At 46.6% G+C, this 16,226-nt stretch overlaps 1 protein-coding gene across 1 annotated transcript; it reads right to left on the bottom strand.

The window, feature by feature from the left end:
- Positions 1–713: 713 nt before the first annotated feature.
- Positions 714–14,946, bottom strand: LOC308048397 (protein argonaute-4). The gene is made up of 19 exons (XM_080357545.1): positions 14,560–14,946; positions 11,962–12,127; positions 11,737–11,857; positions 10,552–10,733; positions 10,032–10,168; positions 9,819–9,953; positions 9,555–9,642; positions 8,990–9,137; positions 8,791–8,910; positions 8,440–8,568; positions 8,167–8,300; positions 7,637–7,821; positions 7,192–7,351; positions 6,323–6,638; positions 5,970–6,104; positions 5,098–5,199; positions 4,711–4,910; positions 4,110–4,620; positions 714–1,773 (listed from the first exon to the last, which is right to left on the bottom strand). The coding sequence occupies exons 1-18, from the start codon at positions 14,576–14,578 to the stop codon at positions 4,512–4,514; spliced, it is 2,586 nt and encodes an 861-aa protein (XP_080213671.1). The 5' UTR covers positions 14,579–14,946; the 3' UTR covers positions 714–1,773; positions 4,110–4,511.
- Between the last annotated feature and the right edge of the window lie 1,280 nt (positions 14,947–16,226).

Genomic DNA, 16,226 nt, shown 5'->3' with positions numbered 1-16,226 from the left:
GACCTAAAGCTTCTCTGTGGTCCTCAGGTGTGCCCTGTGGCCCCAGTCCACCCAAACCCAGCAAAACTGGGCATAAACATCATGTTTTTGACCATAATTGTTGGATTCACCCTCCATAGTGAGTGTGCAGGGTGAAGACACTGACCCAGAGCACAACTATGGGCATCAAGTCAGTTCCGGGCAGGGCTGAGCGAGATGGGGTTTGTGATCTGACTGGGCAGCGTCAGGTCATGGAAGAAAACCCCAGACATTCAAACTATTGAAATGTTTTCACTCCTTAGTTGAGCGCAAGGTCACTAAAGCTCTTTGCAGCTCCAGGTTCCTGGGTTTGGTCCAGGTGATTTTTACATCATTTTCAGGAGGCAGAAGGATAAACTCAGCCTTTGCTTTTGGGCTGAACAACCTTGGTTGCCAACCCCACAGAGCCCAGAGCAGGGGTTGCTGGAAAAGCAGGTTGTTTTAATTGTGTCTCGAGTTCACTTGCAGCCTCATCCAAAAAGCTTTTTCTGTCCAGTTGTCTGAGGAAACAACCACCCCTCACCTGAAATAGAGAAGATGAATAAAGCAAACAGCTCTTCCATTTATTAATTAGCGACTCTCTAATATAGAATCACATCCCCAGGCAGATACAGAGTCTATCGACACCATATTTTCTCTAGACATTGCTATAGAATTTCTGAGAACATTAAAGAATAAAATAAATAGGCCCGTTGTGAACATCCGCTGGTTGGCGCAGGCTCTGCCAACAGCAATTTGACCCCGCGTTAGTACCACGGGATATTATCCGTAGTTCTAGCGCCTTCTAAATCCTTGCACATCGGAAATAAATATGTTGTGGCAATGAGTTCCACAGGTTACACATTGTGTACAAGTTTTAATTAAAAGTTAAATAATTTAAGACATTTGTATACAGGCAACAGTATCGGTTGCTCACTCTGTACATTGCATTTAATAGACATCAACGAGGAAAAACAGAACATTTGGCACAATAATGCCAATTTTTATTATTATTCTTCTCATTTTTGGACACATGAACACAAAATATCCCTGCAGGCTAAAAAAAAGAAAAGAAATACATTGCAAATTGTACACAACCAGCATCTTATCGCAACATGGGGCTGCAACCCACCCATAACAGTTTAGAAAGAGTACCTCGTATTGCTATAGACATACATCCAGTCCAAATTTAATAAAATACCATTTTAAACATTACAAGTCTAACAATATAGAAACGAAAATTACATCATAAGTCAAAATGAACAAATGCAAACATTTTACATTGAAGTTTCAGCCTCTAGACATAGAAATATGAAAATGTCAATAGCAAGGTATAAGAAAATCTGTACGTGATATTACAAGATCTTTCCTCCAGTGCACAAGGAAAAAACCTTGCAGTTGAGACAGTATTGATACAATGCCCTCCCACCCTGCCTTCCGAAAATGAAAGCAGAGCTACTCCCTTGCTATTGAGCAAGAAAAATCCTACAGCACATCCACGAAGGTACTTTGGGGGTCGGTTTTGTTAAACGCTGGCTCTGAACTAAGGTGCCCGTATCCCCGCCCGAGGGGCAAAGCTGTCGCCGCGGATTAAAGGGCTCCGGCGCCGTGTCGGGGCTAGAGCCGCGCTGGGTGACACGTCCTGCCCTTGTGGTACTTACGGCGCTAAGGTCGGTACTTACGGCGCTAAGATTGGTACTTACGGCTGGGCAGGTCGGCGAGAGGCGAACGAGCGATGGCCAGAGTCCAGCTGGTCACAAAGCAAGCAGAACTGGGCTGAAAAAGTGGCATTTTCTGCCTTTGTCTTACGTCAACCACCCCCTTCCCCAACTCTTTAAACTTTGCTACATTTAAAACCTTTCACACCACAGAGCTAAACAGTGGCCAACAGGCGTTATTTATAAAAAAAAACCAAAAACAAAAACAAACCCAAAACACCCTAAGAACTACAGCTACAGAATGCACATCTTCCCATTGATTGACACATGCATCATGATTCAGTCAGTCCCAAGGGGTTAATCCAGATCGTCCAGCCCAACCATCAGACTCAGACTCAGGCCTGTGTAGGACAGCGCTGCCCAAACTCTGATCTCGGCCTCATCACGGGCCTGAACTCGAGTGTTCTGCCCCCAAAGCCCCAGCCCTGTGGTGCGGTGGGTTAACACCACACTGAGCTCAGGTCCTGGCCTTAGTCGAGGTCTAACAGCCCCCTAGTCTGAGCTTAAATACTCAGGCAAACAAAGGAGAGGCTCTCGCGTCACTTGATCTGAGCTGGGAGTGCTTGGCACTGGACAACTAACGAACTGGTGATAAAATTAAGTTACTTCTTACGCACCCTTGTTTAAACCAGCCACATTCTCGCCTAGTGCACAAATGCAAAATAGCGATCTTGGATCCTAGAACCTAAAAAGGGTGCGCGGTTCCTTTTCAAGGTGCCAAAAGTTCTCTGTATGTGTTGGGTCAGTCAGAGTTCATTCTAAAAAGGGGGTTTTTGTGTTCTCCCTGAACGAGTACTGAGAAAAGCAGCCATCTAGCTGAAGCAGCGGTCAGTCTCTCACCCACATGTCCTGATTTTATTACACAAGTGAGGTATTCTTTAAAAAAAAAAGAAAACTTAAAAGAATATATATATTTTCTTCTTTTTTTTCAATCTAAACCTGTCCACAGCATGGGCCAGGAGCAGAGTTCCCTTCAGTCCCGTTTTCAACAGAAAAGAAACAAGAGTTTAAACTTAATTTAATGAGACATACTACTTGATAGAAGGTTATAAAACTGTTTGAAGACTAAGTTCAGTGTACTCTGGTACAACTGAAAAAACCCAGCATTTAGAAATGTAAACTTTAATTTATTTACAAGCTTAAAGACTGAAGGAAACAGCATTTTATATTGTGGAAATGCGGAGGGGCTGGTTCCTTGATTCTGGACCAGCAGCAAACCCCGCATGGGCAGCACAGATTCGCCAAATTCTCTTACCAAAGTGGCGCCGTTGGCTCTAATTGGTTTAGGAACAGGCTTTTGATCTGCTCTAACTCAGGTTTACACTGCGAGGAATCGAGTCTGAACGTACGATGTTGGTGGATTCTGTGCAACCAAGCCCCTGTTCTCTATTCCAGAAATAAATTCTGGAATTCTCCATTCTAAAAAAAGCCAAACGGATTTAAAATCCCCCAATTTCTCGGCTGGGATGCAATCAGTAAATGAGCTGTACACTGGTTAGACATCAATGCAGTTGTGTGCGCAACCTCCATTCCCGGGGGGGGAAAAACAAAGGAAAAGGGGAAAAAAGAGCTTAAAATGCTGGTACAAGTCCTTAGGTTGCCTGTCACACGATACATTTAGACTGTACAGGCTGGCGAGCCTTCCTACACGTAACACCCAGTTTCCAAGCTTATAAAAACACGTTGTAGACAGGAAACCAACAGTGAATATAAAACAGTTAAAAATAATTCTTAAAAAAAAAAAACCATGGAAGCGTGTCTTTTCTAATTGGTTTCAGAAACTGCCAAATCGTGTGTTGAGAAAACGACACGAGAACGTTGGTTGAACTCATGCACAATCCTCAGCTAGAAAACTACACTGTCGGGGGGGGCTTAAAAAACAACTATTTATTGCCAAAGTTAAACCTCCTATGAGAAAAAAGTCTTAAAATCATTTCGATTTATCAAACCACACAGCAGCATAAAGTGGGCACTTTTGTAAAAGTTTGCAAAATACCTAAAAGCTAATATTTTTTTGTCGTTTTTTATCGTTTTTAGAGGGGGAAACGATGGTTCAGAACTTGTTACGATACCATGGCAGTATTATTTATCACCATTATAATTAAAATCTACTGACAGGCATCACTATCTGCTTATATTACACATTCACAGAACAAGAACCACCTATTTGAACTCGCAATATAGTGCAATTGCTTTGCAGCCAAAGTCTGCAGAGATTAAAAAGATAATTAGTAAAACCGACAAAAAACTGCAATACCTGTGAAAGTTATGTTTGTTAAAAGGCATTTACAGTAGTGAAGTCTAAAATCTCCATTAAAAAAATCTATGGCCCCACACAATAGAACAATTACATTGAACCGGAGTAAAACGTTTTGCCGGAACACGCATACTCACTAAGCAGTGCATGAAGACGGGGAATCAGTCGTCGTGATAAACTCATGGGATGAGAATATAACTTAAAAATGACAGCTAGCAAAATATTCAATAGAAACCTTTCGTGCCAAGTCCTTTAAAAATTTCAGGATGATCGGCCTTTTGCGCTTTGAGGTAAAAATTCAGTCCAATGCATCAGAAAAGACAAGTCTATGAATTTCTATGACATAAAACAATGAAACAAATGGCTCAATTGTGTTGGTGCATCAGACATCGCTGTGAAGCACAGACTCAGTGCGACTGTTCAGAGCTGCTGGTACTGGGCAGCCTGAGCCAAGCTGGGCCCCGGCTGCAGCAGGAGCCGTTCGCAACATTTCAGGACTGCGCGGGTTGGGGGTTTTGCCCCCATCTCCCCAGACGCTCTCAAGCAAAATACATGGTATGCTGAGTATCGTGGTGGATCTGCACCGCCTTCGCCAGAGCCTGAGGATCGCGCCCGTTGCTCTGTCCCGACACGTGGCTGCCTTCGGCGCTGAAAAACGCAGAGACACGCACAGAGCCGTGAACCGAGCAGTAATTCAGGGCCGTTTTCCAGCCACCAAGACAAGGTGCAGTTCCTTACCTGTCGTGATCCTTGTCCACCAGATGGTACCTGGCCCTGAACGCCACCAGCCGGGCGTAGTAGGCAGGAGCTGGAATAGAGACCGACCGCGTACAGCGGACGTAGGTGTGACACAGCTGGTACGTCAGCAGCTGGAGCTCGTCTGCCGTAAAACAGTTGTCGTCCCACAAGACCTGGTAGTGGGAGGGCCGGCTGGTTCCCTGCGGAGAACAGAGGAGCGGTCGGCTGCAGAGCAGCAGCAAAAACCACGAGGGGACCTGAAGGTTGTACCTTCTGCCAGCACCCTGAAGAGCGAGTGAACTGATGCGCCTGTACGGCTGCCAAGCGACGTTACTCAGGGGGACAATGATAAAGATTTAGTTGCACAGCCCGAGCTCGATTCATTACCTGAATCCCTGCGTGGCTACAGAGGTAAAAGTCAAACTCAGAAGGATGCGTGATGGTGCTGTCCACAGTAGTGCCCGCTGGTACGTTGCCGCTCTTACCCACCTATCGAGGAAAGTTTATTATTAGCCTATGGGTTTTTTTGGAAATGACACAAAAATAGCTCCTAAGGTAGGCTCTGCTCAAAGCTGTTTCAGAATCTACTGCTCAAAAAGGTGGAAAATATTAAGGTCGTTTACACGGGAGGAATGAAAATGTTCTCCGCAAGTTCATTTTTAGAAACTTCGCCAAATCCAATTGGTGCGTCATCAGAGAAAAATAAAATACTTGCCAGTACCATTAAAATTGCAGAGTGGGATCAAGCCTACGCAAGTCATTTGGGATCTGAAAACGCAGGTTTTCTGAGATAAATTTATTTCTCATACCCTTGTTTGCCCTCACACCCCAGAGATCTGTATTTTTCAAGCAAACCTGAGATCCATAACTTTCCTAAAAAAAGGTTTCTTAGTTGGCTTGTGCATTTGTGCCATGGGCAAATCTTACAGATGCATCTAGAGACAGAACGGGCGACAAACTGAACAACTAATTCAGGTTTTAGTCAGGAATCCCACCCAGGCTATAAAATCCCAAGGTACAGCTGCAGGGAAATAGGGTACACCTGCTCCAAAAGGGGCTGGGAACTCGCTGTTCCATCTGACCGCTTGATCCAGAGCAATAAAAAAGGGAGGAACTGGCTATTTTGGTTTGCACAAAACCTCTACTGCTTGTACAGATTAATTCTGTTTCAGTGGGCAGGATGGACACCACCCCACTTAACCAACAACTTTACTTTCCTGTTGCCATCACCTCCTCCTTATGTAGTCAACATTACTTGCCCTTTCAGTTTTGTCAGCACAGAATAGTCGGGTGTGATGCCTTTTCTGCACAACAATGTAGGTTATTCCTGGTCTATAATCTTCTTCCAAACTAATACAGGCCTTCCGGATTGCTATCAGTTCTGGCCAAGCTACCTAGAAGTAGAAGATTTCACTGTAAGGTGCTAAATTCAGTACATATAATATTATTTGCATTTTTTTCCATGTACGAATGCGTGATCAGACAGGATAACTGTACATTGTGCTTGCCCAGGAAAACTCAATGAAACTGCTTAAATGCAATCCGCATAAATACACGTATTTTCAAGGGCGAATCCCTTTTCCCAAGCAAACACGAAACCATTAGACAATACCTGCTTCATCTGTCCTTCCGATACTCCTCCTCTGTAGTAAATGATCCTCGTGGGCTTGAACCGAGTGGATTTGTAGAACTGGATGAGTAATTCTCGCACCATGTTGGTCAGGTCCTGTATGACCTCCTGGCTGTAGAGCAGCTCCTGGGAGGTTTCCTGGCGCGACGTCTGCACGCGGACCGTGGCGCAGTAGCGGCTGGGGTGCCCGTCCATGCTGCCCACCACCGCGGCGATGGACGGCTTCTTCCCGTCCCCGGCGGGAGGGTGAGTGACGTCTGCGCCCAGGAAGATCACTGGCTGCTGGAACACCGAGGGCCTGTTCAACAGGGTTGAGGTTCATTAAATAAATAACAATACAAAGAAGGCAGGTGAGGAAGGAAAACAAAATGACAACCAAGGTATATCCAAACTGTTCAAGAGAACCGAAATCCTGTCAGAATGTTTAAGGACAAAGGTCTCTGCCTCCATCTCTCACAGTCCAGAGAGAACAGAAAGTGAAAAGGGAAGGAGCAAAGGCAGACAAAGTTACAAGCATTTATCACAAGTTACTCCTCACTAATTTCTCACCGTTTGGAGGGACATACAGTACACTTGGGGAGGTGGCAAAGGGAACAGGTAAGATTGAGTGAACCCAAAGAGATATGGAAAAAAAAGCCTGTGTGAGCTTGTTTTCACACACTGCCGGACAGCTCTAGCAGCAGGTGCTCCTCAGCACATTCGGAATGCAGAAGCATCCTCTGTCCACTTCAGACTGTGGGTATTTCCATAGCACGCCGTATTTTGAAAGATACCATTTTAGCAAACGAAACTAACTACACCGTTTTGCTTGACAATCCAGACTTCAAGAAGAACTTTAGATTTAATCTCACCTTTGATGAGGCACAAGCACATTGTTGATTCCTCCAAGCTTTGCATTTATCTTCAGACACAGGTTGGACAGCGTTTGCGGTGAGGTTTTTACCACATTCTTTACCTGAACACACTGAGTGGCCATTCCTAGGAGAGTGTCACCAACTCGCTTTACTTCAGCTGTGACAGAAAAATAATTTAGTACTTCAAACTACCTGAACAGCCAGTAGTTCCATTTGCTTTTTCTTATATTTTTTTCACGTCATTCTAATTCAGATCCTTAGAAGTTACTGACACAGGTTCTGTTTGCCCTCATACAAGTTCTCCCTGGCCTGACAAACCCAACTCCAAAACCCCTCTGTAAACAGAACATGTTGCCTGCGTCTCCTTCCTACTGCTGAAGTGCTTAACAAGATGCCCACTTGCTGTGCCATTCATTAACACTTTACAGCCTCTTCTTCATACCGTACACAGGCGTCTTCCCGGGTAGAATCACCACAATCAGCTGCAGACCAACATAAGTCAGTTTTAAGTGTTTAAACATGGGCTCCACGCTGTCCGCACCCTGGGCGTATTTGCAGAAACAGGGCTGGCCTTGGATGGGCATCCCCGCATCCTTTGAGATCTTGCGCAGCTGGTCTGTGAAACTCCTGTAAATTAAATACATGGCAAAAAATAAAGTTCGGGTTTTAGAATGAAAGACTATCATTGGTTATTTGTAAAAACAACGGAATACAAGTGGAATGCAGCCCCCAGAGCAGGAAACGCAGCCTCGGCTGTAAGGGAATTAATGCTTTGCCTGGCTGGCCAATTAGGTTATGAACTTTTTCGTAGCTTTCTCTCAAGTTCTAAATATTTAAAACACTGCAGAACTGTCATTTCCTCTTTTTACTATTACATGGATTAAAATCAACTTGTACTGCACATCACCTTTCAGAAACATGAGGAGAATAAATGTTGAAATAGGTATCTGGAATTAACAGGAAAATACTTACTTTAGTAAATCCTCCCTGCATTGTTTTTGAGGAGCAAAACAGGCAACAGCCCAGACTTTAATCTCGATGCCAGCATAGAACTGTTTCCCTCTCATGTCCCACACACCCTGGTTTGGTGTGGCCACAGTCTTGTTCTAGGTAGAAACCAAAGGCAAATTAAACATAAAATACTGTTTTGACTGTAGCCGAACAGTGCTCGTACAAAGGAAACCTTATGAGAAGATCTAGGGAACAGTCTCAGGACGAGGTATTTTACACAGCATGAAAGCTCACCCTGCCTCCATATTGCAGCATCGGTGCTGGCAAAACTCTGCCTGTCAACTCCGTCATTTCATTATGGACAACGATGCCAAACTCCTTCAGATACGGATCAGGTCCACCAACCATACTGTTGCTTTTCACCTGGCGAGAAGAAAAGTATTTCTGTAACTACACTGCACGTTTCAAGTGGCTCTGTCTTCTTTGCCATGAATAGGCTTTCTATTGAAAAGGACTTGTTTGAAAGAAGTCAGATTTTTTAACTTCTGCAGTTCTTGGTCATTCTGCTTATCATTATATGCTACAATGCTTCTGGGAGAGCCGTAAGACACGACAACAGACTGTTTGGCTGGAAAACACACTTACTAGTCTGCTGATTTCTTCCTGCCGGTCGGGCGCGGATCTCGCAGTTGCTTTGATCATAGTGGACGTCTGATTGTCCGTCAGCTTCTTGATGCACCTCTGGCCGGCCACGATGTTACACACCTGCACAGGGACAGCGGAGGTGGCCTGACACTGTTTAACAGAGGATATACTACGTGCAAGAGGAAGTTTAGATTCTTACCTCAAGCGGTAAGTATGTGTGTTTCTGTTCCTGTCCTACTTGGAGACAGGGAAGGTGCGGATATTTTAGCTGCAGACTGTACTTCTGCTTAAAATATTGAGCTACTGTGCACTCCATTGCCTGCCCATTTTCCAGCTGCAGAGGAAACCTACAAAGGCCATTTGTTCTGGTTAGACTTTTCAAGACTTTTTTTAAAGGAAAAAACGGTATGGAAAAAACAAATCTATTCCAGACTTGAAACATTTATTTTCCTTAGCTACTGGATCTCTTCTTTATGAAAACATTTTACAGACTATATACTGATTTTTTCACAGCCATTTAAAAAATTATAGCCTTTGATAACTATATTTAAAATCAGGATACAGCTTCCATTTTCCTGCATTGAAGGAAATAAAGCAGTGGTCTAAACCCACACTATTCCTCTGCTCCACTACAACTAAACATTCTGGTAAAGCCACACAGCTGCTTCACCTCCAGAATCAACTATTCTTCCATAAACAATCTACCTACTATATCTAAGATGTCCAAGATTTAAAAGATTCTCAGAAAGTGCTCGTATACGTACGTCTGATGACTGGCTGGTCTCCGAGTAACATTGCAAACCCGGTATTTTCTCTTCATCTGGCCACAATGGGTAACCTCTACTTTTAGACCTGAAAAGCCAACGCAAAAGTCATCTAAATAACTTCAAGCATAGGAGTCACCTTTGAAAAAGATGAAGGCAAAAAGGAAGAGGCCAGTTTCCGAAGTGCCTTGCAAATTTTCATGACAGTGTAATATGAGCAGGTTTCCAGTATTTTGTTGCAGCAGCTTCAGAACAAGCCTTTACCTCTGATTTCTTTGGTAAACTTGACACGCTGGGAGTCTGTAAGAGGCTTGGTTTGTTCATTGATGTTCTGAATGTCCAAGACCTCACACATGAACTCAATGATAGGCTGGGCACGATAGAAAGCAGTTGCTGACACTAAGATAAAAGAGAAGACATTTAATTTAGAAGCAGAAAGAACTCCGTTACATTAGTGAGACAGAATTTCCTACATACCATCAATGTTGAGCATCATGTTCCACATGGCGGGTCTGACCGACTGGTGGAAACCAAACCAGACCTCCCTGCCGCCGCCCAGGGGGTGGTAATAACCTTCGGGGGGGGAGAAAAAGGAGCGACCCACGGGAGTGTACCTGAAAAAATCAACAACATTTATATTTTGATCATTCTTTTTGATACGCCTTTTTCCTACAGTGTTTAAAACGCATTTCTACAGTACGTTAGAACTGTTTGAGATAACTTATGGTAAGCACACAAAGCCTCTAATGACAGCGCAGCTGGGAAGGTTATAGCAAATTCCTGTTAGAAACATGACCAGCAGATACAAGTCCCGAGTTCAGATCAGATTTCCCTCTTCTAGTGCAAATTTGTAAGGCAGGTGTTGGATTACACAATCGCATCCCTCATCCCTTCTACCGTAGGGAAGTGCAATAGCAGAACAGCAGCGAGTAATAACTAATGCAGACGGTAAGACAGAGGAGATGAAGCCAGGCAGGAAGGCAGCGCCAGCACCCACCTCATGGAGGGCAGGTGCCGTGTGATCACGTCCAGCGCCTGCACGGAATCTTCAGGAACTTCATTCAAGTGCCCGGCCAGAGCTTCCAGCAGCAGCTGGAGGCTGACGACAGACACCCACTGAATGGACACTTTGAACGTCTGGTCCTTCCCCTCTCCTGGAAGCGTCACCTCCATATCCACCTGATACAGAATTAAGCACAAGCTTTTGTTACAGGTTGCAGACCATAACAACGCTAAGCAATGTTATGTTTTTCTCCTACGGTATCCTTTGAATCTATATTTTTGACAATTAGTATGTGTAGTTCTCTTAAAATATTACAATCGGTTTCCTTCGGATTTTGAAAGCTTGTAATTTATTCATCTGAGAAACCACACTGAGGTAACCTGAAGTGTAAATTTTAAGCAGTAATTAGTATGGTGACATCAAAGCTCTGGAAAACTGTGAGTCATATTTTTTTAAGTCAGCCAATTAACAGCAATATGCCTTGTGAACCAAATGGGAAGGCAAGGAAACCTTTTGGTCCAAAAAATAGACTAAGTGGGAAACACAAATCTCAGAGTTGTAGCACAGTACTTGAGATGATTCTCACACAGGGTCAGCCCAAAGAGTAAAAGTGAACTCATCCTGTGTATTCCCCGTGGCGCTGTACCAACAAGAACCAGATCCCCGGGGAGGAGAGTAGATGGGGGTGAAGTTTTGGATCAGGACTGGTTGAATTGCGGGGAGCTGGTGAGCACAGCCCAGAGCACCAAGGGCCAGTGCAGCCGATCTCATCGTTCTCATGGACCAGCAGGATGTATCTCAACAGCTCAGCCAAACCAAACGAACGTATTTGTTATCTACAACTACTTTATCATTTAGCAACAGAACAAGGGTTAGAATAGAGAAACGGGAAGTTTCTACCAGGGTGGAAAAAAAAAAATCTATTAATAGCCAAAAGAGCACAACATATTAGTTCACAGTATCACTGACAAGTTCTCCAACTGAAGAGCTGGGAATTAGAAACTCAAACACAAACTTCACTAAAACACCAGTTAAGTCCCTAGAAATCCCTGACTGGCACTGTCTGTCATTTCCGAGATGACACTAACGCTCATGACAGCATTTGGGTTTATGTCATTTTCAAATGACACTGTAACCGTTTTCCCACAGACACTTAAGGGTCCTGACAGCAACACTCACTCTGTCCCGGCCAATAGGTAACGGGTGCGCAGTGTACATGTTTCGTTTGCCATCGTATCCAGGCTGCCGATCACCAAATATCTGCATCTTGAAGTGTCTCACCATAGTATCCACCACCTCTCTGCAGAGGAATTTGAGTTAGGTTGAAGAACAGAAAATCTTATACACTTTGTAATTCCTTTTTCTCATTTTCTTAAAGAACTTTTTTTATTAACCACATCATACCTGTTCACTCTCCGGGGGCGTTTTTCCGGTTTGATATCGACATCGTAGTGATAAACATCGATCTTGGGGATCTGCACCTGGAAGTGATTGGCCAGGAGGCGGATGGGTTTCCCCACAGTTCCCAGGCCGGGGCGGCGCGGGGGCTGGAACAGGCTGGCTGGGGGCCCTGGGGACAGCAAGGGGACACGTCTGAGATGTCACTGTGCGCAGCAGCCACTCAGGTGTGCTCCAGCGGCCTTAAGCAGCGTTCTGAGGCTGCAAATGGAAGCGTTCCAAGTGGCTCAGCCTTCCAGCTGCTTGGAACTTACAGGTAAAAACCCACGTTGCCCAAAGCACGTATAGGTTAGTGCCATCATTCATTCTGAAAGTTCTAGTGACATTCATTCACGACTGTGGTTGTGAACTTCACAGAGAGCTGAGACAGAATGCAACCACTTACGTATTATGTACTTTTACGTAATGTAAAGATAAATACATTCCTACCACCAGTTCTAGAACCAGCCAATAGCCACACAAGCCACATTTTTTCATTGTTGTCACTCTAGGCTTAAAGTTCAGATGTTAATGCTGTCACTCTTGGCATATGTAGGACATACATCCCCAATTTTTACCTGAAAATTGATATTATCTGGAAGTGAGTAAGGGATATTTTTATTCTAACCTAAATGAAAATTGTATTTCCATATTGGATCTAAGCTAAAAGTTTTGTCATTTCCCTTACATCATGAACACATCGTTTTTGTTAATAGTTAAACACCTTTCCCCTAGAGCACAATTTCAGCCAATTTAAAATTCCAATATGAAGAAAGGAGTGAGGAAAGGTTTAGGCTTTCTTCTAAAAAGAAGAATATGGGAGAAAGCATGAAGAGTTATAGACTCCTAACAGATTTGGAGAAGATAACTTCTTTATACAAAAGTAAGAGCTTCAGGAAGAGTTATAAGGAGGAAACTATTAGAGGCTTTAGAAAGCACCCACACGCAAGCTAGTCACTAGTTAAGTCTTCCTCACAGTGTTAAGAGAACATTAAAAAGATGCTTTAAAAACCTATCACAGCCTCAGGAGCCTTCTACACCGGGCTTACAGGCTACTACAGTGGCTACTACACTATCAAATACAATTATCCGAGGACACAAACCCCAGAGAGTTTTTAAGCAGAAATAACACCTGTAGCCCACTAGACCCATGAGCGTCCCCATAACACCCATCCCGGGGTTCAGATACTACTTTAAAAACTACAGCTGCCTGGTCAAGCGTGAATCATCCAGGGCAATCAAAGTTTGCCATGCTTATTTGGATACTAGAGAGATGATCCATTAATCCCGTGCTAATTAGTCTGAAGTGCAGGCGCTGACCTCCTGCAAGAGATTAAATGACAACTATATTTACCCATTTTCCTCCCCCGGTATTGACAAGTTCTGTACACAGGCATGGCAACACTGACCTCACACGCTTTTGATGAAGGGAGATAAAACACCTTCTCCTTTCTAAAGTTTTACTTTCAAAGATTAAGAACTATTTTCCCCTTTGAAAGCCACTGCAAGTCACACCGATTTTACCAGGATTTTTACCTGACTAGGGTTCTAGTTCTAGGGTTCTAATTAGCCCTTTAATTTCTCCTACTCTCTGTTAGTTTTATACTGAGCACCCTCAACCAAGTTACTGCAGACAGGAAGCAGTTTTACAGAACTAAAAGAGGATCTCCAAAGAGGCCGCCCAACATCATACACACACAGAGCAGGCTCGCCAAGCCACCCCTCCGCTATCTTAAAACCTGCATTCTTCTGGAATTGCACCTTTGTGTCAATAAATCCTTCCTATCACACCAAAATTAACGCTACTTCGATTATACTAATAGTTTGAAGGGGAACTTGATAAGACGTGCAGGCCACTTAACTCAAGAAATACATCTTGGAGATGTTTGACAGAAGAATAATTATGGAATAAGACACAAGTAAGAAAATGCCACATGCAAAATAGCACTAGAGCTTGTTAAAAAAAATTAAAATAATGGATATATTTTCAGAAAGTATCATCTCAGGCTCTCCATAACGGCTCAATGTCAAAAATAAAGCGCGTTATTGTACGGCTCACAGGAGCCCAGCACAGGGAGCACATTGCCGTGTGCACTGAGTGACCTACGTGCTCCCCTGTCCCCTCGCTGTCACCATCGCACCCACGGCCTGGCCACCCCGGTACCCTCGGGCGGGCGAGTCCCCGCCAGTCGGGGCGGGTGACAGCGGGGACACCTGCAAATCTCCTCGCAAAGTTCAGCGACCCGCTGCAGTTCCTCTTTACGGGCTGCCAACCGCCCCCGAGCCCGCCCGCGTGTCCCCGCGCCCGGGCCCTGCTGCGGGTCACCGGCGGCCCGGCCTGCGGCACAGCCCGGCCCGCCCGCCACAGCCCGCGGTGGCCGCCGGCACGGCCGCGAACGCCCGGGATGGCGCGGGCAGCCCCCGGGCCCGCGGCCTCGCTCGCTCCTGCCGCTGCCACGGCCCGCCGGGCCCCGCCTGCCCGCGCCGCCGCTGCCCGCCAGGCCGCGGCCGGGCCCCCGCGCCGCCCCCTCCGCCTCGCCCCCCCCGCGCCCCCGCGGCTCTCACCGGGTCCCAGCGCTTCCATGGCGGCGGCGGCGGCGGCCTCGCTGCGGTCTCCCCCGGCCCCGACGACCGCCCCGGGCCCCGCCGCCGGCCCCGCCGCCGCCGCGTAGCGCTTGATCTCGGGAATATTGGCTCCGGGGTGGGTGCCCGGCGTGAGAACGGCGGCGGCGGGGCGCGGGGAGGAGGAGGAGGAGTGGGGGGGGGCGCGGCGGGGAGCGTTCCTGGCGCTCCGCTTTCCCGAGCGGCGGCGCAAACAATCCCCCCGCTGCGCCGCCGCCGAGACCGAGCCCGCGCGCGCCCCCGCCGCCGCCAGCACGCGCCGCCGCCTGCCCTCCCCTGCGCGCGCGCGCGCCCCCCGGGCGAGGATGAGGAGGAGGAGGAGGAGGAAGCGGCTCAGGCCCCTCCACGCCGCCCGGCGCCGCCGGCTCGCGCACGCGCGCCGCCCGTTGCCGGCGGGGGCGCGCACGCCGCCCGCACCCTTTCGACGCCGGCGCGGCCCCGCGGCGGCAACAGGTGACGGTGACGGCGTCTCGCGCGCGGCCCCGCCCCGCGCCTCAGGGAGCGGTCCCGCGTGCCTTCCCGCCCTTATTCCCCGCGCGCCTTCCCGCCCTTATTCCCCGCGCGCTCCCGTCCCGGAGCCCGACACCTGTTCGCAGGTTTAATAATTAACCGAACGGTCACCGAAAACTCGGGCGCGCTCCGTGCGGGCGGCCCCGCCGGCGCCTTCCACCGCCCCGCCGTGGGGAACTTTGCCCAGCCTCGTTAATTACAGCCTGATTAACATCCCGGGCCAGCTGAACAGCCCCGGCGTGATTTAAAACACCCGGAAAAGCAGCATTTGTACAAGTCCGGCAAAGCACCGGGCACCTCGGGGCTGTGACCACGGACCGGCCAACATTTCGGGTCAAGATCCCCAGAATAAGCGGGTTCTTGACTTTTTGCCTTTTTAAGCAGCTTTGGTGCTGCCCTGAGCTGCTCCCTGTCTCGCCCCTCACATTCTGTTTAGCCAACAAGTCTCAACTGACTCACAAGGTCAGAAGTCAGAACATTTTATAAATAATAAACACCGAGGCCCCTTTATTTGCCTTTTTTAACCTGCAGGGTTGATATTCTCCAAGTCAAAACATCAAAAACATATTTTAAAATGAAATGAAATCTGAGATTCTCATATAATTGCCCTGTAGGGCTACGCAAACAATACTTAAAAAAAAACCCACCAAGATACAGTCTTTGCCTGAAGAAATCTGCAATACAAAGGCTTGGTCCTGTAAGATGCTGAGTACAATTCAAGCCTATACTTAGCGCATTATAAATTAAATTTTTAAAAAGCCAGCAAAGCAATTAACTTGATAAATATTATTTTTCCTGGGTTTGCCTTCAGTGACAGCACATTACTGCTGTTTGACTTGGAAGACAAAAATCATTAACTGCAGAAGTGTTTTCTACAGGGCAAATGTAACAATGAAAATGTGCCAAACATCCCAAACTCTGGTCCAGAACAAGGCCCCCGATGTCCAGCCCAGCTCGCTGCTCTCCCTCCAGCTGCCAGCGCTAGGAAGTGAGTTGCAAACACCTCAAAGTTCCCTGTTCTGGGCAGGGAAAGAAGGTGACACGCACCTCACAGCCACTGAAGCCAAACCAAACTGTTCTGTGCTGTCCTGTGACTTCCT

This window comes from Nesoenas mayeri (assembly GCF_963082525.1).
Source record: "Nesoenas mayeri genome assembly, chromosome: 21".
Classification (NCBI taxonomy): Eukaryota; Metazoa; Chordata; class Aves; order Columbiformes; family Columbidae; genus Nesoenas; species Nesoenas mayeri.
This window is presented reverse-complemented; position numbering and strand designations above follow the sequence as displayed.

Excerpts from the sequence above, each read along its gene's own strand:
- LOC308048397 (XM_080357545.1), bottom strand. Across the intron at positions 8,911-8,989 it reads ACACATACTTACCGCTTGAG|GTGTGTAACATCGTGGCCGG; the intron begins GTAAGAATCTAA and ends GTCCCTGTGCAG. Across the intron at positions 8,569-8,790 it reads AGGAAGAAATCAGCAGACTA|GTGAAAAGCAACAGTATGGT; the intron begins GTAAGTGTGTTT and ends TCTTCTCGCCAG.